The 25,266-nt window shown below is 37.8% G+C and overlaps 1 protein-coding gene across 13 annotated transcripts in view; it reads right to left on the bottom strand.

Annotated features, from left to right (window-relative positions):
* CADPS2 (calcium dependent secretion activator 2) overlaps positions 1-25,266 on the bottom strand; it is a 335,485-nt gene that overhangs the window by 84,720 nt on the left and 225,499 nt on the right. For all 13 annotated transcript variants that reach the window (XM_075727943.1, XM_075727950.1, XM_075727951.1 and 10 more), the window contains 3 exons: positions 21,991-22,127; positions 18,222-18,409; positions 6,180-6,281 (listed from right to left, as the gene is read on the bottom strand). In XM_075727943.1, coding sequence (XP_075584058.1) covers positions 6,180-6,281; positions 18,222-18,409; positions 21,991-22,127 — 427 coding nt within the window. The remainder of the gene's footprint in view (positions 1-6,179; positions 6,282-18,221; positions 18,410-21,990; positions 22,128-25,266) is intronic.

The raw sequence follows: 25,266 nt of genomic DNA, 5'->3' as shown, positions 1-25,266 counted from the left end.
GCAGCAAGAATTCCAGTATTTGCTTTGCCGCATTTTGTTTCTTTCTTACTGTAGTGCTAACAATTTTTGGGGACAGGTTAACAAATTAGCAAAACAGATTTAATCACCATTAGGCATTAAGCCATCTTAAAAGAGAACACATCTTCAGGTGTTTTGTCTCCTCCTCCCTTTTCAGTATATTTCCACAATCCTTGACCGTTTATTTCCACTGTCTATTTCTATCAACCTCTAATGGTAGCTTTTGAATAACTGACACTCATTTCTTGATTATGCTGAATATTTCAAATTTCAAATCAAAGACTTACTTCCAGCTATGTTCTACACTGTAAATAATATAACAAGCTTCTAAAACCCAACCAGTTTTAAGTTCATGATGCAGACAGAAGTCCCACAGTAGAACAGGGCTTACCCAGTTTATTGCAGAGACAATATGTATGAGTACAACATGGGCAGCAAGCTTATGCGTGCAACTGGTGCAAGGAGCTTCTGACAGAGAAGAGTTGTTTTCTTGAGATAAGCAGCTTAAAGGAAAGGAAGTGTTCACCGCAGAGGCCTAAAGGGACACTCAGCAGTCCTGCCTCTGTGCTGCTGGGGAGGCAGGGAAGCAGCATCTTGCTGGCAAAGAGAAACTCAATCTCTTGGATAAAACCCCCATGGCAGCTGATTTCACACTGTCCAGCTGTGGCAAGGATGCTCCCACAGCTGAGGGGATCTTTAAGGATAGGGAGACATAGGTGGTGACAGTGGTCAATTCAATTATTAAACATACAGACCTTTGGGTCTGTGACATCCAGGAGGACCAAGCAGTAAGTTAGTTGCTGGGTACAAAGGTAGTGGACCTCAGGAGATGTTTATATAAGTTACCTAGGGGAGAACAGAGAAGGAGCAGCACTCATGGTCTACATTAGTACCAGCAACATAGGGCAGTGTAGAAGGAACACTCCAGAGATAAAAAGTCCAAGACACTCATGGAAGCTTTCTCTGAAATACTGGCTCCTCCACATTTGATGCTGGAGAGGCAGGCAGAGATCTGGAGTCTTGGTGGGTAGGTAAGATGTAAGAGAGGAAAGGTTTAAGTACCTTAAGAACTGGGAAATGCTTTAGATGCAAGCCAGCAGCATGGTATGGGCAGACTGCATCTTAATCATAATGGAGCCAGGCTGATAGGAATGAAAATTAAAATTAAAAAGGCCATAGGGGAGTATTAAAACGAAGCTGCAGGTTAGCTGACAGGCACAGGAGAGCATCTTTTTCAGATGGGTGTCACCTAGTGTCAGAGGTGGACACAGTAAATGTTCAGTGCATCTCTGAAAAGGCAGGAAGAGAAAAACACTCTTCAGTTAAACTGTCCACAATGACAGCTGACCGGTGCATGTAATGCTAAGCAATGGAGTGAGGGCAAAGCTTAGAAAAGTTCCGACATGTTACAGTAAAAAAAAGTGCTGGTGACCCCTGTAAGTCTGTACCACTGACCCCCTAATTAGGATGATGAGAGTGATTAAGAAATGTTAAGTGAGATTAGAGGAGCTGCAAATTGATGACAAATAGTAATAGTAAGAGAATTCAGCTATACCCATGTACACTTGATCAATGTCTCACTAGGATGAGATATAATATTTTGGGACACAGTTTTGAATTGCTTTTTCGGACAGCTAATTTAGGACCCACACGAAAAGATGCTATTCTGGATTTGGTCTCAAATGTGAACAGGACATAGTTTCAGAGGTGCAGAGCAGGAGACATGCTCTGCAGTAGTGTTCATGCAACAATAAAATTTAAGAACGTAGCAAAAGAGAACAGGCCAAAAAAATTCAGTACATGTATGTTCAGTACATGCATATTCAATTTCAAGAATGGGAACTCTGAAAAAATGAAGAACTTGAAAAACAAAAGCCAAAACGTTAAAGAAGCAATCAAAAAAGCAAGAAACCTACAAGCAGCCTGAGGGAAAATTCAAAAAATAGGAGCCCAACTCAAATGCATGCCACAATTAAAAAAAAAAAAAAGTGGTCAAAAAACCAAACAAAAACTCCTCTATGTGACTCTATGAGAAAGATAAAGAGGTTTCTATAGAGAATCTGGCATTTAAAAACTATAAAACCTATTCGAACAAGGAAGACATGAAAGCCTCTAAAATATTCTAGGGCACATGTAACCAGCTTGGATGCTCAGACTGACAGTAGAAGGAACAGTGGAAGCAGGAAGCCAGCTTGGGAGATGGTGGGACTGCCCAGTGACAGGGAATATGGGACAGTAAGACCAAAACCAGAGAAACTCCGTGCATGCTTTGCATCAACCTTTACTGCTGAACGTATTTTTCAAAATATCCGTATTTGATGGGTTGAAGTATGGAGTGGTTTTAATACCATGTTTTCTTAAGAAAGCAATCTCACAGCCAAGGTTATTCTGTGTTAATGATACAGGTGATCTTTTTACATTATTTGAGTCTAGGTTTTCTTTTAAAGTCTAATGCCTATTCTTTATTAGGATGTCCTATATTGTGGGACAATATATGCTTTATAAATTCATATATGCTTTCTAAATTCAGATTCCAGGGCACTATTGATCCTTCCTTCTACTAGTATTATGCCAGTATCCTCGTTTAAATCCAGCCATTCCACCTATTTTTTTTTTTTATTTCTAACATTTGATCAGAGAAAGATATAATATTGCTCTTCACCTGGCAGAGCACTGTTTGCCTATCTTGATTAAACAGGAATTTAAGACAAACCTTAGAGTCCTCTGAAGGATGGTGGCATTCATCTTTGAATGACAGATTTAATTGCTCTCAAGGAGGAGTTTCTTAACAGCCAGACCGGTCATCCCCAGGGTACTCAGGCCCCTGAGCTAGAGGATAGGGATGGGGAGCAGAATGGAGCCCTCATAGTCCAGGAGGAAGCAGTTAATGACCTGCTATGCCACCTGGATGCTCACAAGGCTATGGGGCCAGATGGGATCCACCCGAGAGTACTGAGGGAGCTGGCAGAGGAGCTCACCAAGCCACTTTCCATCATCTATCAGCAGTCCTGGTTAACAGGGGAGGTCCCTGATGACTAGAGGCTTGCCAATGTGACGCCCATCTACAAGAAGGGCCGGAAGGAGGACCTGGGGAACTACAGGCCTGTCAGCCTGACCTCGGTGCCGGGAAAGATTATGGAGAGGTTCATCTTGAGTGAACTCAACAGGCAAGTGCAGGTCAACCAGGGGATCGGGCCCAGCCAGCATGGGTTCATGAAAGGCAGGTCCTGCTTGACCAACCTGATCTCCTTTTATGACCTGGTGACCCGCCTGGTAGATGATGGAAAGGCTGTGGATGTCATTTACCTGGACTTTAGCAAAGCTTTTGACACTGTCTCCCACAATATTCTCCTTGGGAAGCTGGCAGCTCATGGCTTGGACGGGCGTACTCTTCGCTGGGTAAAAAACTGGTTGGGTGGCCGAGCCCAGAGAGTAGTGGTGAATGGAGTTAAGTCCAGTTGGCGGCCGGTCACATGCGGTGTTCCCCAGGGCTCTGTTTTGGGGCCAGCCTTGTTTAATATCTTTATCGATGATCTGGATGAGGGGATTGAGTGCACCCTCAGTAAGTTTGCAGATGACACCAAGTTGGGTAGGAGTGTCGATCTGCTGGAGGGTAGGAAGGCCCTGCAGAGGGACCTGGACAGGCTGGATCGATGGGCCGAGGCCAGCTGTATGAGGTTCAACAAGGCCAAGTGTTGGGTCCTGCACTTCGGTCACAACAACCCCATGCAACGCTACAGGCTTGGGGAAGAGTGGCTGGAAAGCTGCCTGGCCGAAAAGGACCTGGGGGTGTTGGTCGACAGCCGGCTGAACATGAGCCAGCAGTGTGCCCAGGTGGCCAAGAAGGCCAACAGCATCCTGGCTTGTATCAGGAATAGTGTGGCCAGCAGGAGCAGGGAGGTGATTGTGCCCCTGTACTCGGCGCTGGTGAGGCCGCACCTGGAATACTGTGTCCAGTTTTGGGCCCGTCACTACAAGAAAGACATTGAGGTGCTGGAGCGTGTCCAGAGAAGGGCAACAAAGCTGGTGAAGGGTCTGGAGCACAGGCCTTATGAGGAGCAGCTGAGGGAACTGGGGTTGTTTAGCTTAGAGAAGAGGAGGCTGAGGGGAGACCTTATCGCTCTCTACAACTACCTGAAAGGACGTTGTAGCGAGGTGGGTGTTGGTCTCTTCTCCCATGTAGTTAGCGATAGAACGAGAAGAAATGGGCTCAAGCTGCACCAGGGGAGGTTTAGACTGGAAATTAGGAAAAATTTCTTTACAGAAAGGGTGGTCAAGCATTGGAACAGGCTGTCCAGAGAGGTGGTGGAGTCCCCATCCCTGGAGGTGTTCAAAAAATGGGTAGATGTGGCACTTTGGGACATGGTTTAGTCTAGTCTACCCTTGACTGGTTTAGTGTGGACTTGGTAGTGTAGGTTAATGGTTGGACTGGATGATCTTAAATGTCTTATCCAACCTAAACGATTCTATGATTCTATGAACGTTGTTTGAATTCCCTCAAAACCCACCAAGACAGAGGCAGAAAGATCCTATGGTCACTGATAGAGCCCAAGCTCATCAACATACTCTAGTGTGTAGGTAAGCAGATATGATGGGTTTTACCTTTATTTGTTCCAACCCAAATTATTACTTAGACATTATTATACATTCTTTAATTTGTTTCATGCACGTGAAGGCCTGAGGGTGAACAGAATTATTCCGAAGATGCCTAGCCTCTCTTCCTGTTTCCCATCTCCCTCCTCTCTCTGTACATATTCAGAAGGCTTCTGCTGCTTCAGTATTTTTTGGGCCACAGTTACTCTCACTGACCACACCATTGTATATGAGTAAAAGTATTTATATTCATTGGAAATTACAGTGATTGTGTTTCTACCATAAACTTGACAGGGTATAGTCATAAGTATGCTAATCACAGGCCAGAGGTCTTCTCCCACCTCCAATACTCCATTTTTTTTTGTAGCAAGCATGAAAAGATTTTCCCAGAAACAAGTTTTCCTTCCCCCTGCAGATGATGTTCTTTGTTAGTACTCCCCTGCCTTTCCAAGACCTGGGTAGGAAGCACTTGGTACTATGCTACTCTGTATCACTTCTCTGGCAAGAGCTATCTAATCCCATGGAAGACAGGAAACAGGAAATGTGTCAGGGAAGAATCTTTAAAGGAAATAAAGGAAGGGACCATAATTTTTTCCCAAAAGGAATACTCTCCAAGAAGAATCCTAGCTCTCTCTAGTTTAATAAAGAGATGAAGTCCTAAGTGAAGACTGCTATGTCCTCTATGCTCAAAAAATCTCCAACAACTGTGAAAGATACCAGTGAGTACTAGACACTTACCTCAAACCAGACGGGCATCCAACAAACTTATAGCCAATGTTGCCAAACAAAAGGAAGCTGTTTCACACAGCACTATTTAAACTGTGGAACTGGTTGTAGGAAGGTGATACAGAGACAAAAAAATTCTATAAATATATTCTAAAAAAGGACTAGATTGACAGAACGATGGCAGATAGGTTGGCTTAGTGTGATAAACTAACAGATTTGGTGGTCTACATGCCATTTTTATGCCAAGATTCACAAACCATCATTTCCTAGAAAATAGAAGGGAATACTACCCCAAGTTTGCTCTGTTTCTTGTACTCCTTCCCTAAACATCTTCTACTGGTATTGACAAGTCCTTACATATGACAAACTCTTTATTGAGGATGATGACCTTAGCTGATTTAGGAACGGTAAGTATATCATGAAACTAAGAAAATTACATTAGACATCTAGAAAAGTTTTAGCTGCCATCTATCAAAGGCGTTCTCTATTCATATGATTTTTCTGATCAGTACTAATCCAGAAATTACTATGGCTCAGTTATTTTCATTCAGACAATTTTCTTAGAGTTATAGAAAGCTTAAAGTTTAAAAGGATCAACAAAAACCAGGCCTATATTCTTGCACAATCTTTTCTACCATAGAGAAATACAACTCACATGATACACAAATAATTTTTAAGCACAACCACTTCTGTACAAAAATTATTTCATATTTAATATATTCAAAAATTCTTTGCAGGTACACTATGTTGTTTTCACCCCACTTGTTCAAGACCAAAATTGAACACCATGAGAAAATTCTTCCAGAAAAATCTTAGTATTGTTGAATAAATTATACACTCACCTGAAATGGCTTATTTGGTTTTCTAAAAGGGAGGAAAGTCTGTCCTTAATTTCCTCAAACCTTTCTTTCTCTTCAACAGATACTGTTCCAATTCCATCTGGTCTGTAACATTAAATATTTAATAATTGTTGATATCTCTTCACGCTGATTCCTCTTTGAATAGTGATCTTTATTTTAAAAGCTTTCAGTTAACATGTGTGCTAACTCTCCTTTCCCCTTTCCCATTGCCTTGAAGGATAAACAGTAACTTGTGAATATAGTTAAAGAACAGACTGCAGCTAGACAAACAATTTAACTTTTGAGCTGAACTTTTAAATTCAAGTCCTAAGTTTCTACCTGATCCCAATATGAACACAAGGTAGCATGTATTTCTCCCAAATCATTCCCAAAGATATATAATATCCTTTCTCAAGAAAATTAGTACTATTGGCACCATAGAGGGGCCTACTCGGATCTTGCTGAATTTCAACTCCTTGAATCTTCTGGATATTTTCGCAGAGGCACAATATGGCTGAAAGTGATCATAAAATATAGGCAAACTACAGTGAGAAAAGCCAGAGCAGGCAACACTTAGGAATCCCCCTGCTTAGAGTGAGCATAGATTTTTGATCCCCCATCCTGTATTGACAAATAGCAGCATGTAAACAAGACTTCCATATAAATATAGCATAAAGGATGCAACAAGTAAATAATATTTAAAAAACAATAGCACTGACATTTTTTTAAACACTGAATTTAAGTCCCAATAATTAATAATAAGGCTTGTATTAAGTACGTTAAGCACACACTTAGAGTCTTAGCCTAAAGGTGTTTTTAATGTATTTATATTAAAATAATGACAAAATGAAAGAAATTTAAATACACGTTTCCCAAATGGTATTTTTGCCATGCAGTAACAACTTCCCCACATACAGCATAGTTTAAAAAGAAGTATCTGAAAACTTCATGTTACTCTCTTAACTTCCAGCTCCAGGGTAACAAAACAGCTACTGCCTCCCAACTGAATTTACTACCCTGACACTAAGTGTGGATCCAACCTGTACCTCCTCCAGGGCCTCCAAAACTGCATCTCAATCTTTCTACAACTAAGAAAATTGTATTAAAATGACATGAAGAAAGACAACATTGTTTTGCTAAATTATTTCTTTAATGTTCTCCACTATACTTAAATCTAGGAGGGATAAGTTGCTACCTGGTCATGACATAAACAATTCTCTCACCCCTTAAATCATTTATATTTGTGATCTGTCAAGTCAAGGTGGAAAGAATGCCTGACCTCCTTAAATTATTGTGAAGACAACAATAAAAATCAGATATGGTGGAGATATGAGTAACCAGGCACATCAATATACTATTGTATAAATTTGATGTGAAAGACCAAATAACTTATCTTCTCTCTTTTGATGGATGCCAGGATACTTTACCTCAGCCTTCTGACAGATGGAACGGGTTCAAATTTAAGTAAATTGCACTGTCTGATTTCATTGTCAGGAGAGATTGTGCTCTGGAGTGATAAAGCAAATAGTTCTGTCATATTAAACCTTGCTGAGGCATGTCATATATATGACAGAAAAGACCTAGGGGTTCAGATAACAGTAAGTGAAAAAGGTGAGCCAGTAGGATGTCATATCTGTCAACCTGCACTAAGGCTAGGATCACTACGTACCGGGGACCTGTCACTTCATTGAGTTTGTTGTCATAAAGAACCTCGTTGACAACACCTAAAATTTTCAGAACCGTTAAATATATTTTCAGTGCATGTCTGGATAGTAGCAAATGTCCCAGAAGAAAAAGAAAGAGAACACAAAAAGGTGTTAGAAAAATGTACCATCTATAGCACTGAAAAACTTGTCTCTTGAAAACATGCTTTTAGAAAACAGCACAAACTCTGAACTGTTATTTTGTTTCCTCCTGTTAGCCTTATTGCAACAAGCAGAATATAAAAATGCATTTTCGCAACACAGTTCTGAGACACATATTGTGTTGGTGAGCATTTTTTGCTACTCTTGGGAATGTCTCTCTACAACTGAGAAAAAAGAATCCACAGAAAAAGGAATTCACTCTGAGGTGAGCTGAGGCAGAAAAAATAGATAAATAGTTTCAAAATTCCAACTCATTTTGTCTTCTAGATCTTTTTCTTTAATTGATTTAAAGACAATAAAATAAAATAGCACTGTTTTGAGCTGGTTATTTTTATTTACAAATTACCGTGCCTGCCACGAAAATCAGACTCAAGCAGTCATTTGGTTTTCAAAGGTTTAAGTCATCCAGAAACTATGTAAGAACTATTTTGCAACTAAAAACAACAACAGAAGTCCCTTTACTACTATCCCAAATGTTATGGATAGTGGTTTGGACTTGATTTTTTCAATTAAAAACCAGTATTCAGCTTTCTTAGAGGAGCCCGAGACCTCTCTTTCAAGAACTCAGCCAAGAAAAGTGATGGACTGTCTTAAGAGGAGTTTTCATTTTAACATTATCGTCTCAAGAAGGTAAAGGGAAAGTGAATTTTCCTTTCCTCCACATTCTTTTCCTCCTTATTCTTCACAACTGCTTTTGGGATTAGAGAACTAGGTGAAATAGTGAACACTCAAAACCTGAGTAGCCCTCTCTCTCTCACTTACACTAGTTTTCCATTTTTTGAGAATTCTGTCAATTGGATTTGGATTGGCCTGTCTTGTCTGCTTAGATCACAGTCTAACTGGCACAGATGTAACATTGTCTCTGGTCACATCTCAAATTGTTTAATTCACTCAGACTTAAATATCAAAAGAGATTTGAAATAAATACCTCATGAACTAGAGATAGTAAATTCAAGCGGGAAGTAGCTGTTTGACCATAAGACATTTAAATAACGACACCAAAAATAGAGGTTGACCAGAATTTTTAAAGAAACTTTTACTGTGACAATCTTGCAAGCTTGCTGTCCTGATGGCAATTACTCTAGGGAAGCTGACTGATTAGATGGTGGATTTAGGTTTTCTTCTGGGAATGGACTGTTTTTCCTCACTTGATAAAATTCTTTAAGTCTTGGTGTAGTCTCTAGAAATATTTTGATGCCTAGAGGTCTTAAAACCTGTAATAATTTGCAGAGGTCACTTGATGCATTGTAGGATTAAGATTCTTGTGAATAGCTATGGCCCGTGAGATAAAAATGGTATTCCAGTTCCAACGGGAATTAGGTATGATGGACACTGGTTGACTAGATTGTTTTCAGCCCTCTACTTTGGAAACAGCTTCTCCTAGTGGCCTCTCAGAGAGTGAACTGTTACCTTAAGCAAGACTGTTTTGTTGAGACAGCCTTGTAATATAATAACTGAATATGACTGATTTTTCTTTTTTGCTCTGGAACATCACTGATGCTGGTGTTTTTTGCATATTTGTATATTTTACAAATGTTTAAAGTCTTTTCAATAAGCTTTCCTCATTAAAAACATAGACCATCACTTTGGCCTGTCATGAAAAAAAAGAATACGAGGAGAGGAATGCACAGATTGATATTCTAACATGTACACACACACACATAAATGAGAACAGTAAGGCTGACCAAAAACATCTGCCAGAGAAAGATGAGAAATTATGATGAAAAACAAAATACAAGAAAAATACTTCAGATAAGGTCTTACTTCAAGACATTTATATAAAAAAACCTGCATTTCAAGGGTGTAGGAAAAACAAAACCAAACTTAAATGTCATCTTGGCTGCTAGAAACAAATTGTTTTAGAAGACTTCAGTGGTTTCTAAGAGCACTTGTTTTTAAATTCAGCAGGATGCACAATAAAATGAAAGTGACAATTTTCAAATTAGCAAGATAAAAGTTTGACTTCTTGTTTCTTAGTAAACAGAAGATGAAAGTGTTTAGAATTTTCATGTAGAGATTTTATTATCTATTTATAGGACTTTAATATCCAAGGACTTTAATACCCAAATTTTCCTTTAAAACACAATTGTATTAACTAAGGCTTTTGCAGAGTCTATGGTTTATGTTAGACAAGTCTAAGAAAAACAATGATTTACATTATCAGGTTCGAAGAAGGCAGAGCAGACGTCTTTTTATTAATAGAAAATGAAGAGGGCAAATTATCACGTGGCATTTAAACATAGCTTTAACCAGCAGGCACTTGAAGACCAAGCATTTTGTTGTTTATATTAACTATTCTTCAAGCATTCTGACAAAAAAAATGGCACAATGGAGCCTTCTGCTGTATGCATTTCTCAGGCTGATCCTACATCTGCTTATAGGTCATACCCTCTTTTTCACAAGTGAACGAAAAAGACCAATTCTGAAGGCTGCTAAAACAGTTTAAGATGATAAATCAGGTTAATTTTAAAGATCTTTTATGCAGTTACTTTTTAGGTGGGATTCAAGAATGCCCTTTACTGAAATGCTAAGCATGTGCTAATATAATATCATTTTACCTGAAGTATAAGGGTATGTATAGGCATTAATCAGTTGAAATTAATGACAAACCAATGTATAATGTTTAGGGAAGGTGAGAGTATGTAATAGCATTAGCTGTTCCTTCACTGCCTAAGACAGCAAGTATCACCTTAAATATGCAGAACTTTGTTCTAATATTTCTTAATAATGTGTGAATTGTGATTAATTTTCTATCGACAATTTCTCTGAGGCTTTTCAGAAGCAGATTTGTTTGCATATGTTGAAAAATGTGCCTCTGTTAATATTGTGATGAGGACACATTTTATTATAACATTATTATAGTTATTAGTACTTTCCAAAACAGGACAGTATCCACAAAAAATGTCAACATGGCTTTATTGGTACCTGCAATAGGGTGCAGAACTTTGCTTCTAGCTTTGAACCCCGAGAACTCTACTGATAACTTTCTTGTGGCTATTTATAATAGTAACATATAGAAAGCTCTGTCACTAATTGAACAACATTAATTTAAAAAACTGCAAACTTAACAATTTAGAGAGGCCTTGCATCAGAGGCTTGGGGATATGGTGCTCATAAGTGAACCACTTAAAAAGAAGATACAGGTTACATTAAAGGTTCACCTTCCTCTGTGCTCCGTATACCTTGGAGATGATCATCTTTGAAAAACTAAGGATGAACTGGATGATGCAAGATGCTTGGCACAGGACAGTACACAAAACTGAAAGACCTAGCGAAGAAGTTCTGTTCTCAGCATTGCCCAACGAGCCTCAGAAAAGGGGAAGATTACATTCACTTGAAGAAAAGGGATATAAATGTCCAAGGATCAACTAGTTTTTCCAGTTTTGAGAGAACACTGCATCTCATCTAGAAGCACAAACTCTCATAGCATATCAATCCTAAAAGGTGTATTTCCTCATTCCATTATTCTGGGGAAATGGTGACTGATAATGAACAACTTCTGAATAAAAACATGCTGTCAAGTATGAGAAATCCACTCTCACCATTTCCATTATAGAGGACTGATAGAAAAATAGGACAAATTACAAACCCAAAAGACTCCTGTTAAGTCTCTAGATGCTGTATCAAACACGAGAGAGAATTTATGTAAGATGCTGATAGACTGATGGAACATAACCTCTGATGTAACACACTCCCCTAAAGTTCCTACACTGTAAGGGATCTCAGGCTCCTTCCTCCAGCTGCTGGACAGCCTTGGAGCAGATCTAAGATTAAAGCAGAACGCTCAATTGCCAATAAAAACCAGTGAAAGAAGATCTTTCACCTGCTATCATTACAACATAGACAGAACATGTGGGGTTGAGAGTGAATAAGAAGCGCTGCAGAAAGAGGAAGCATTTTCAACTGCTTAAAACTGAAAGGTTCCACAAAACCCTGCTAGCAGTGGTTTCTTGGGAACACCATCTAAGAAGTTGTCTACATGCTATTCAAATATTTTTATACACAAAAATATAAAAACATAACACTTTGGGGAAGAGATCAACTAGATAAAACATTTCATGTCAGATGGTGACCATGTCCAGATAAATCGAGAAACTACTGACTTAAGTTCTGGAATTTTAGATTAAATCTTATTAGATATTGTTTATGAAAGACATAAAATGAAGGAGAAACCAGCAAGATACAGACACCCTTACTTTAACTCTAGGGTTAATTTAGTCAGATGAGAAGGAAATGCCTATTCAGAAGCTCCACAAAAAATGATTAGAAGAGACAGAGCAATGTAATGATATTATTTTCCTTATTTTTATGAAGTTCCTTGTCCCAGATTTGAAAGGAATGATTTCTCTAGACATTCTTTTATCACTTGACACAAAGTGTAAAATTGGAGTAAATGGTTCTTATCACAAAACACTGAAAAATGAAAAGAAATATATGAATGCACAGCACACTCTGAAGTTTCCATAATTTAATTTCTCTTATGTGTTCATTTACTCCACTTTAAGATATTTCCTCCAAGCATAACAGGAGCAAGAAGCCTATCAGAGTCTACAGTGCCAAATGATGGCAAGGATCTAAAAGGAGCTCTCAGAGAGGGCAAGGCTGTTGCAGACATACGAAACAAATTCTTTGCATTGGTGTTTATTATGAAGGAAATTAAGAAGGTTCCTATGCTGGAACCCTTCTTTGTTCACAGCAAAAAAAAATCTTTACTTTCAGTGCAGAATCTGTCAAAAATTAAAGCAACTGAGAAAATGCTTATGGAACAAATCAGAAAATGAACATTAGTAAGTTGCCAGGCCCAGAAATGAATTACCCGTGGTTGTGTGAAAGTGCGCACCGAGAACTGCGCTCCTCCTAAGGAATGTGAGATTAATTTAAAATCAGAAGAAGTTTGCAGGGGAGGTAGGGTGAACTACAGGCCAGTAAGCTTTACATACAACCCAGAAAATTAGAAGGAACGACAATATAAGGATATTTAAGGATAACATTAAAGAAAATTGGGTAAGTATTATCTATTGTGAAGAAGTCTATGTGGCTTTGAAGCCATAAGGCAGAGAAATCTTAGCTTCTGATCTTGAGGTTCTCTAAAGGGATCAAAAACAGGTGGATGAGTGTGACTTGACTGATACAATGTACCTGGATTTACAAAAATCTTTTGTCAGAGTTCCTAACCAAAACCTTTTAAGGCAATTAAGCAGCCACTGAGTAAGAGTGAAAGTCCTTATATTTACAGTGAAAAACCAAGAGAGTAGGAATAAATGGTGAATACCCGCAGTGGAGGTAAGTTACCAGCAGAGTTCTGCAGGGATCTATGCTGAGACCTGTGTTATTTTACAGTATTCATAAATAACCTGGCAAACAGCTAAGAACTGAGATGACAGCAAATGTAACTGTAACGATAGTTATGTGGCATAGTGTGGAATTCCAGAAGGACCTTATGAAATCAAGTAGCAATAAAACAGCAAATAATGATCAAGGTAGATAAATATAAGGAAAAATCAGTTGCTATTCAGGACAGAGATTTTGGTGTTATGATGGATAATTCCATGAAACCATCCTTGTTCAGTAGCAGTCAAAGAAGCAAATCAACATCGGGAATTACTAGAAAAGGATAAGGAGTTAGCAGAAGACATCCATCCAGTGTAATCAATGCATGGTTCACTCATACTTCTTGAATCTTAAATAGCAAAGAGACAAAAGAAAAGGATTTTTTTTCATCTCTCCTCTGTCATTCCAATAGCTACAGAGAATGAAACCAGATGTGTAGGAGTCAAGTTCAAAGCAAGGGTTCTTCAGGCAAGAGGAGGCTGAGTTGTGGAACTTGCTGCCAAAGATGTTGAGGGTGCAAAGGGCTTACACAGGTTCAGGGGTGCAATGGACAAGCACCTGAAACAGAGACTCACTCCAGGTTACTGAACAGGCATATTCTGAGCTGCAAAGAGTTGGAAACTGAAAGAGCACTAAGAGGAAATATTGCATATGCTTGCCCTTCTCTTACTCCAAGCAGGCCAATGCTGACTTAGAAGAACCCTGACTCAATATGACTGTTCTTATATGCAAACACACATGCACTGAAGATTTCAAAATGAAGGCAGAAAGAAACAATTTATCTTCAGTTATAAACTGATGTTTGTAGCATTACTTTCACCTTCACTTCTCATATATGAACTTCCAATAAATCAGCTTTCCTTCTGAATAGAAAAAGGTATAACTGGGGAATATGCTTGAATTTTGAGTTTTTCGATTCAGTCTGTAACTCAGCAGGTGGAAAGAAGTCACTTTGCACTTCATGTGATACCCACCAGCATCCATTTCAGACAAGAGGGACTGAATAGAAGTCACAGCATGAAAAGTAGACAAAAGTGAATGTGATGGGGAAGAAAACAATAGCTCCTACCTGGACTGTTTAGACTGAAATGTCAGCATTCAGGAATATCCTATAGTTCCTTGTTCTGCCCATTTCACTTTCACAAGAGATACACAAGTGTATGCGTAACTGCAGTGTGAAAAGTTCACTTGTAAACTAATGACTTTGATGGGGACCATATAGTGGCAGATTTCAGAAGAAAAACACTGTGAAGAGGAGCCAAAGGAGATGCTATTCTAAAGTTGCATAGCACCAGAAGCAGAACCAACGGAAGCTGATTTTATTTACTAGGGGAAAAGGAATCAGTTAGTTCAGACGTAAGGATGTGTTTTCATTTAAACACTCAGCAAGGCTACTCTTTTACTAAAGTATTTTGCTTTTTGGCTATTTAGGAAGAGTATGGCTTCAGAATGTCATCTGCAAAAGCAGAAATACCTTTTCTACGTAAGCAGTTTGTTAGCCCAGCTGTAATGCCCTTCCCAGCAGGAAAGGAAAGGCACAAATGAGGCTAGAATTCCTCTGTCTAGGACTCAGCACATTGCACTCAACCCTGCATAAACATTTCTGTTCCCAAACCAGCAACATTGGCATAAGAGACACACGAAGTACTGGTATGCTTGATAACTCTGTCAGAACTTGTTACCTGTATCTTTTGTCTCAGGCAAGAAAACAGTTGGGGACTGTTCTCTGGTCCTGAGACCAGGTGGCAAGGTCTGCTGCATACAGCCTACACCAGAGCTCAGTTCAGGTCTCCTCTGTGCTCCACAATGGCCCTGAAGCTCTAGGACAACAATTCACTTTTATGTGTTGATTCCAGGTGTTTTGAAATAAAACCATGGCTATTGTGTTACAGCCTGCAAGAGCATTACAGCCTGAGGCATAAAACAGAGTTTGTATTTCAAGTCCTATGGTGCAGCAAAAGAGCATAGGAGATACCCAAAGGTTCAAAATCTGCTGGAAGAGTTTTGGAGACATATGAAGAGTGGAAAGAGCCAAAGCTGATTCAGCCTTGTTCATAGTGTTTACTGGGAGCAGTATTCAGTACACATGATCCCACAATCATGCCTGGGATCTCAGAGAGTTCCTATGACTAATGAACGGTTGCGGTCTGTTGTATGAGACTGCTTCCTCACCAGTTTTATTTAGTAAATCAGACATAGCCATTGGTGTGCTCAGCATATGTCCTGGTATTGTCCTGGCATATTTTGTAGATTTGCTCGGATTTGTGCTTGAGTTGCTCTTCACCAGACTACCAGAAATGAAGGCGAGGCAAGAGGCACCTTTATCTGATCATTTGACTGATGTCACTAGATTGCCTGCTACTCAAAAATTCATGCCTAAAAGAAATTGAGAATTTCAACTACAGATATGGTTGCATTTCTACATGCTCCTCCATCACCTGACTTCAAGATCATTTTTGATGATCTTTCTCAGGCTAGTGGAAGGTCTAAGATCCCTCTGTGAAGCAAAGGTGAAATATAAATTGAATACATCATGCTCAGAGTATAAAGCTCTTTGTCTTTGTTCTCTGGTCTTTCTAATTCTCAGCCTGACTTATAAAACTAACATGTATAATGCCAGGGATCAGCCTAGAACTTTGGCCTGTCATGCATTGTCTGTGAAATTCTTTTTTCCCTTTTACTATTTCTTAGTGCTGTGGCAGATGAATGAGTGGATGTATTATGTGTGTATATGTGTGTCTGTCATCCTCAGTGAGTGTGTCTGCTTCTGTCCTTGACTTACTTTTCTTCTTTCTTCACGTTTCTTTTTTCTTCCTTATTACAATATCTCAGTTCTAGTCAGACCCTCTCTGTTCAACACTTCTTTTATTCCTAAAACACTCATAATGCTATTCAGAGAATATCTGTACAGAAGGAATAGACAGAATACAAACAGAGTGCTTACCACTGTGTAAATGATGTGCTCCCTGAGATATTTTCATGCACTGCACGCACTGTTGTCCTTCACTTAAATTATGAAATAAAAAGAAATGTATCTACCTTTCTTTTGAATTCTTGAAATAAGTTTGAGCAATTATCACTGTATATTTGTCTTGTTAGGTTGAAACCAGTAATAAAAAGGCTAGAGACAACAAAGACTTAGACTCAATAGGAAATACGAATGTGTCAGGTTCTTCAGGAACTGACAAAAGAAGCATGCTTTTAAGGAGAATAGGTTACCAAGTAAAAGCTAGAAAATCTCCTAACTTGCAAGTATGAATGTTAAGATTCCTGAGAGTATTTCAGGCACATTCGAAAACATTTTGGATATTATTATCAAGGATTACATAATGTTAATCTCCCACTACCAAATCACTCAGGTCACAAATGCCCACCTCCTGTTCCCACAGGTGAGGCTTTGTCTGAGCCAATGAAGGAAACAATATCCTTTTTAAGAATTGTCCCTTCTTCACTGGCTTGAGGACAAGTAAAACAGCCTCTGTGACTGACTGGTTGCAAGGCAAAATAAGCATACGTGTTTGGAAGAAAACCTCTCCCTCTCTTGATCCCTACCAGGATTCAGTTTTGGGATTTACTCACCGCATCACAGTAATCACTTTTTGGGACTGTGAGTAGGTTTTCCCATAGCGGAAGGATTGGATCAGTTGAGTGGCAGAGATCTATTGGGTTTTCCCTTGTTATTTTTGAACTTTTAAAACATATTTCCTACAGCAGTCTACAAATCTAGCATTCACAGTAGGGTATAAATGCATGTTGTCCTATAATTTGATAGATTGCCTGCCCCACTCTCCACTCCAGCACAAGGAAGACATGGATAAACTGGAGAAAGTTCAGTGGACCGTGACCATGACAGTCAGAGGCCAGAGCACTTGCTCTGAGGAGAGGCTGAGGGAGCTGGGCTTCTTCAGCCTGGAGAATAGGTGGGGTCTAGGGGGACTGAATGTCAGCCCCCCAGCTGCTACTGGGAGGTTGGCAAGAGACAATGGATACACTGAAATGACAGGTTCGAACTGGGTAAAGACCTGACTGGATAAAGCCCTGAGCAACCTGGTCTGACCTCACAACTGACCCTGCATCGGGCAGGAGGTTGGTCTAGAGACCTCCTGAGGTCCCTTCCAACCTGAGCTATCCAATGATTCTATCTCCAATACTTGCTGTTCAACAGCAGAGCTAGCTCCCTCATAATTTGGAACAGGGTACAGATGAAGCAAAACCTTCTTTTAAAGAATGTGCTTAGCCACAACTTAATATTTTCCAAGTCTTTCACTTCCAAATGGAAGGAAAATGTCATCCCAAGAGCATCACTGTGACCAACAGCTCCTGAAGCAGCCTACCCCTTTAGTGGAAAGAATTCCAGAAGTGCCTTAGCTCTTCCTGGCTGGGGGTCACACCACATGCCCAAAATATGTTATTTCTCCTTGTGGTAGCACAGACAGAAGAACCTAGTATAGTATGATTAGTTGCCAAGATACAGACTGTAGAAAAAGAGTCAAAGCTTCACTTAAACTGCAAAGTTGTTCAAAATGTTCAGTGGAAGCACCATTCACTAACACAACACAAATGCAAAATGCAGAAGACTAGCTTTTTAACAGGATGATATCCTGTAGCCTTGAGTCAGCTTGTCTATAAAATGCCCAAGAAAACACATTGCATTAAGACAGTACAAACTGAAAGGAAATTATTATTTCTTTTTTTATAGTAATCTGTATAGAACCTCCAACACCCCTGAAGAAACTTTCATGAACTGATTTCTGTTGTGTGCAACTTCCCTACCTGGTAAATGCAAGAACCTATAAACACTATTGCTTCACCCTAAGGCTATGAATTTAAAAATATACCATTAAATTACCTGTTACCATGAACATGAGAAGCACAAAATGCAAAACTGTAGTGGAGCAAGGTTGGATCAATGACAGAACCATTTTCTGAATGTTCAATCAGTTCATTGAGATAGCAAAGATGGCGGTGACAGCCTCTCACTCCATAGCGAGCACAGTATTCATCTAATACGAAGACTTGACCTGGGCTAAACCAACCCTAAAAGAGAAAGGCAAAAAAACCCACAACATTTTAAGATTTCCTTTCTCACCCACAGCGTTTAAATCAACCAAACAACAGAAGCATATATTTTTATTTGCATTACATAAACTTTTTATACTGGAATGATTTATATCTGACCAATGCTGATCGCACTAGAAACTAGGTCCAACAATAGCCTTCTTGCTGAAAGGAGTAAATTTCAGGAAACTATTTGCAGTTCTGAGTTACTGCTACTATGAAATATGTGGTTTACAAAAACATGCTAATATGTCCAAAGTGTGGTACAGATTCAATTATATAGAAACCTAATATAAAATAAACTAACACTTCAAAATAATGAATTTTTTAAAGTAATTAATTGTAAACTATGAGAGAACATTTGGGTAATGGTGAGGTACATTAACATGGACAGTTAAAGCACAGTTTCTGGATGGTCAGTTCCCTGGGGCTGGAACTTTAATGTGAGAGAACCACAATTTGACCATTTACCCCATTTCTTATGTAACATGTGTGCACTTTTAACAACTTTTTAACAACTTATATTAGTAAATAGGTACAAAGCTAGGCAGTTTGTTAAAAGCCACCTGAATAAGATGAGTATGATTTGAACTTAAATAATAATTAAATATTCGGGGGCATACTGAGGGCTTACTCGGGCACACTCTTGATGAGACCAGAATGGCGTAACCCTGACACAGACATGAACAAAGTAGAGACTCCTTCCCAGCACATAAACAGTTCTTGAGTGAATCCAGAGTGTAAAAAAAAAACCTGACTGTTGATGTAGAAAAGTAAACCAGAAGAGCCTTGATTGCTTTGCCTCCCAATATGAAAAAAGATAGCACAGTGAGCTTCCAAAAAGCAGCAGGGAGAAAAACATAAACCTTGGAAAACCACAGCTCCTGCATAGCTGTTCTAAGCAAGCATTTTTCTTTGTTCTTAATTGTGATATTTCCCTCTCATCACCCCTGTCAAATGGTTAAGAGAGATTCAGGAACACCTGAACTCAAATATACAAATGACTTGGATAAGTAAGATGATTTTGCAAGGCATGATTTTAAAACATCAGTTTAGCAGCTGAAGACCAATATTTCCCTATTGCTTGGGAACAGTTCTGCAAGCTCAGATGTTTAATGTCTATTAAAAATATCAGCCAAAATACTATTACACAATACTTAAAAATTTATTCACATCAGGTTTAAATCATCTGTGTTTCAACTTTACCAAAAGACTTGGATGAGACAGGAATTTAAATTTTATATTCACCCTCAACTCTTGAATTTAACACATTTTGCAAACAAGAACACCTCAAAGTTATTTCATAAATTTATTTGCTCCTGATTCATTTCTTTGAAGTCAATGTTTCCACTGCCTTTAAAGAGCTTCAGCTGTTTCTAGAGAACACTTAGCTTTATTTCAGCACCCAGAACAGTACTCAGTGTTTTAAACTAATACCCAGTCATGTTGCAGTGGCTCATGTCGTTTACACAGTGTTTGCTAGAAAATATGGTATTTCACTGAAAGAATAAAGAAAAGGGATTTTAACTGAATTTCTGCAATAATATGTATCCTATCCCGAGATATAATACAGTTATTGTGATTGATATTCTGCCAATATGTTGTCATTGTCACTGATCTCTCTACATTTTTATGGAAACATGACAAAATGCTGCATGTCAATGCCTCGCAGTACAAAAGGAAATAATTACTAAAATTTCTGTACGTTATCACAGGAGAAAACTGTGACGGGAATTCAAATTTTTAAAAAACTCATTACTTTAACTTCAGACTCTGTAAGAGATCTGTTTTAGTGTGGTCATTTTCATATAAATATGCGCCTTCCTTGCCCTTGTTCAACCGCATACCATACATAAGTCTCACAAACACATAACAACCATATACTCCAGAGTATTAGATAACTGCATACTTTTTTATTGTATAATTGCAATATGAATATAATTTAGGTCATATAGTAATTTAATACAGAACTGTGGTTAACATCAATTCTTATACATTTTTTGGTTTATTTTTAAAAGGTGTATGTGTGGTTACTCTGTATATTTATTGAAATAAAGGGATGTATTATTTCTAAAAATGACAGGAAATGATCTGTTCAGGAAAAGAAAAAATCACACTTATATGTTCATGTATTCTATTGCTACCTTGACATTCCCAATTTTTTTCATTAAAAAAATATAGTTAAATATGCAATTTAACAAAAAAAGATCACCCATTCTACTTATTAAAAGCAGAATTTTAAAAAGAACAATAAGAAATGCATCTGCTTTATGGTTGCTGTAGCACTGCGTATTTCACCTAACCTCTTCTAAAAGTTCCTGATTTCAAGGTTATATTAAGTGTCTTACTATATCATTATTATAAAAAAAGATTTTGACCCCAATGCACTGTTAGAAAGCTAACCATTTTCTCTTTGAGTGCCAATTACTTTGTACAGATGTACCTTCGGGCCTCTTCTTTGATTCAGTGTGCAACCCACAGACAGAAAATGAGTCCTTTAACTTTTTCTATACATACTTGTCTGGTAGTATTTTAAAAAGGAAGCAACTGTCATAAAATAATGAAATTTCTTCCCTTTTTTACACTTGCAAACAAACCTAAAAACCCCATCATTATCTTTGTATTTCATGACTAGTTGGATCAATGGAAAAAAGAAGTAAAAAAAGTTATCCTTTTTTGTTGCTGTTGGGATAGTAAAGTGAAAAAAAATTACATGCTATGAGGCATTTTAGGTCTTCAGTGAGAGATCGCTATTTCAGACACGATTATCAGGTGAAAAATAAAGCCTCAGGAAGTTACGATGTCTGACCCACACAAACCTGCTTAACAAGTGTGTATAATCTGATGGACTTCCACAAGATTGTTGCTGGTTTTCCCTACTGAAAACAAAACCAGAAGCAGCTCCATCCTCAACTCCTAGCCCCACAAAGCATAGAATAGAAAGTGTTATATAGGAAAGGGAAACTGCAGTTACGTATATGGAAGTATGTTATGCCATTATAGCTGTCTTTGAATGTGAAAAATGTTCTTTTTGATACAGAGCTCACACTTCATATTTTTTTGTTTAATAATTATACTCCCATTTGTTTTTTGCAATTCAGGTAATACACATATGCCCACATATCTTTTTTGCCTGTGGTTCTGCTTCCCTTCTTTCGGCATTTTTCCTTCTTCACACCACAGTGGAATGAAGAATTACAAGATAGGTGAAAATGTCTGACATGAGGCGACTGCATTTGTACCTTAAAATGCCTGTACAGGTGTCAGTAAATCCTACCACAGGAGCTCTTACCATTATCAAAACCTTCTGTTTTTATTCAAACCTCCGTAGAGGACATGACAAATTTCAGCTGATAAAATCAGAGACAGTTTGGGTCTCTTTGCTTTCTATTGAGTGGCACAGCAGCAGCTTGTAAGTGTATAATTTTCAAATTTGAAACCAATCGATCGGACCCTTTATTCCAACTACAACCGCAGCTATTGAATGAACTAGGAAGAAAGGACTACTTTGTAACAACTATTTCTCACTTCTTTATATCTATCTTCCAGCCAGCACTCACCAAACAAGAATAGGAGTCATTCAATCTGTGATCCAAGGTCTGCCTCTGAAGCAGTCTAAAGAGGGAAGCATGGTCAAATTTGCAGGGATTAGCAGAAATAAACTCATCCATGCCATGTTTCTGACCACGATCTGTATCTGTTCATACAAAGGAGAAATGTGCAGAACAATACACGTGAGTGTGTGTGCAGATTTACAAACACAAGTGTACACATGGTATATAAGTCTCAATACATAAACTTTCTTCAAAATATTTTAAAGAAACAAGTTACATAAGTAGATGCTTGCAAGTGACATTATAGAATACTGTTTTTTAATCTGAAAATAATATTACTGAATTATTTTTCTATCATACCACTCTATGGAGTGTAACAGTGAAAAAAAAAATACAGTTTCTGCCCACTGACAGATTAAACAAAACAATTTCTAGAGGCTACCCGAAAATACAACATAGTACATTAAAATAATTCTTAAAGCATGGTTTTCTAGTGGAGCTCTTCAAATGTTACAATTTACAAGATGTTATGAGTATGAAAAAAATGTGTTCTATAATTTCCTTGTTTCGTGTGGTGCCCTTTCTAATTTTAGCAAAATAACTGAATAAATACCCTTCCCTCCACTGCAAAAAGAAAAGGTTTATGCATTTATTTCTTCAGATAAGAAAGAGCATCTTTACTGCAGATCAAAGTACCGCTCATAGAAATATTCATCATGGCTTGAAGCCTACTTCTCAAATGGCAAACTGGAGCAGAAATGAACACACTGGCTTGAGCTAGGTCATTTCCAGCCTTCTTTTTGTACTCAGCTTTTAATGAGACAAACCTTAATGTAGTAATGGCAAAGAGCTCCTTCAACCTTCCAGCAAAGAGTAGTGAAAAAGGGAGCAGCATTTTTGTGTAAATACATCGGGAAAACATACCATCCCAAATGGCACTTCAATCAAAGGCCCAAATTTATTGTTCCGCACAGACTGCATCTTTCAACGCCTTTAAACCCCGCGGGTTTATCAAAAGAGAAGCTCTAGTGATTGCTTTCATTAATGCTATGTTTTGTCAAAGTCCTCAATGTGAATTATCTATCAAGTATGGACAGAAAAAGCCTTACAGTGCCCAAAAGGACTAGTTATGTATTAGCACATTAGCTGTCTTGGATTCTATAGCCTGTACTGGGGTGAACAGTCCTATCAACTTAAAAATTGACTTCCCCTTTCAATAGGGTCTTAGCTCTTTGTTCCTTTAAATTCAAACCTAGGTCTTTTTATATTCGTTACTAGAAAAGTATAGATCTAAGCGTATCCTAAATGCAATTTTGAAAACCTGCATAGTACAAACCTAAAATTTCTAAAGAAAAGGAGACAAAAGTTTATTGATTAAACCCAATTATAGAGTCAGGTTCATAATAAAACTCAATATTGATCTGTAGGCATGATGCTAACATAATCAGTCACATTTAGAAATTTAGCCCCAGATCATATTGATCCATGTCAACTCCAACTTTCAGCTGTATTTGTGGATGGGAGAATTATTTAATTCAAGCTGAAGGATCTGCAGCATCACATCCTGGAAAGATGCAGAAACTAATTCATATCACTTGGCTTTGCATTGTCAAAGCAAGAGTCACATCCATGTGACAGATTTCACCAAGGTGGATGTAGCAAATAAACAGTATGACAATACATCGATGGTGTAAGGTATGAGACCATCATCCCAGAGAAACAGCAGCATGTATTTTTAATGGTTTAAGGATCAGTAGCATATGTGATTATATAGATTAACAATACTTCCATGAGCATTAGGCTCGCCTATCATTAATGACAAATTTAGCTCATATTTTTGACATAGGTACATGAAATGCTCTCTCTTAAATGTTTTTAAACACACATATTCAAAGATAAACAACTGATATCAGCACAACTACATAACTGAAAGTACTAAACTACAATGTGAAGTTATCTATAGTTTCCAAAAGGATCCACACACAGATAAAAGTTTCCCACACCCAATCTGTTTAATGTGTAAGTGACTGGCTTCTACATTTCTTGTAAGTTTTCCTTCTTATATGGATATCTGATTTATTGAGTCACTATTTAAAGTAAGACAGACTACAGAAAAGAAGAAGGATTAATATTTCTTTATGCCATTGGTCTCAGGTACAAATTATACACAGCTGAATCTTTCTTAATTTAAATGGCTTGATTTTTTTGTCTGGTTAACTACACAAATACAAAAGATTCTCCTTTGTTAAAAGAAAATCTGTAAGCGCTGACAAGTAATTATGTATTTTGAAATCAGGGGACTGGATGTTGCAAAGGAAACAGATTCAACATTCTGATAGAGTCATCTAGATGATCACAATGTGTAAGGTGACCTATTCAATACAAAGTGGCTTGTGAAAGCAGAATCTACTATTACATAATTTGGGCAAAATAAGCAAAAAATATTATTTAAAAATACACATACTTTCTAGATCTAATTCTACAGAAAGATCCATGACTACTCACTATCTTTTTAAGTGAATCAAACAGTACAAATAACATTGCCACATAGTAACAGAAGATCTGCTACCAACTATAGTCTAACAACAGAAAAACAGTTAAAAACTTATCTTTGCCAGCTGTAGGCAAGCAGGAAATAATAGAAGAACAGATCTAGCATAATACATTACATTTTATTTTACTGTTATGATATACATAGAAGATAACTGGTAAATCTTCTTGAAACAAAATGGATTTAAAAAAAATATAAGAACTTGATCAAAGATTATAAGGAATTCATAAATGTTATCTAACTGTGATTTAAAAGTTATTTAACACCCTACTTTTAAAAATTGTTACAGTGATTGTATATTTCAAATTCCTACACAAAACAGCTTTAGAGGTCCTGTTCAATCTACATGTAAATGCGAAAGACATAAGGAGTGCTATATTGTGATAAACAGTTAGGAAAAAATACAATTCCATTTTATTCTCTACACTTTCTCAATCTTGGGAAATATTGGGAAGATATTTGCTGAGAACTCTGAAGCAGTAATACTTCTCCTGCCTTTTCACAATTAATTTTCTTCCCTTCTTAATGGAATTTGTTGTCCTGCTTTCAAGTTGCCTCTAACTCAAGTGCATTGTTTTGGCTGCTATTTCTATGTTACACTGTCTGTTTCAGGTTGTGTATTTGTTTCATTTTTTGGAAACCATTAGCCAAAAAACTATCAATTTTTTTTGGATCAAGGTAGGATAAATATATGTATTTTAAAACCATGGTAAAAACTTACAAAAGCTATT

This window comes from Pelecanus crispus, chromosome 1 (genome assembly GCF_030463565.1).
Source record: "Pelecanus crispus isolate bPelCri1 chromosome 1, bPelCri1.pri, whole genome shotgun sequence".
Classification (NCBI taxonomy): Eukaryota; Metazoa; Chordata; class Aves; order Pelecaniformes; family Pelecanidae; genus Pelecanus; species Pelecanus crispus.
Note: the sequence above shows the minus strand (reverse complement) of the source record. Positions and strands in the feature narration are given on the sequence as shown.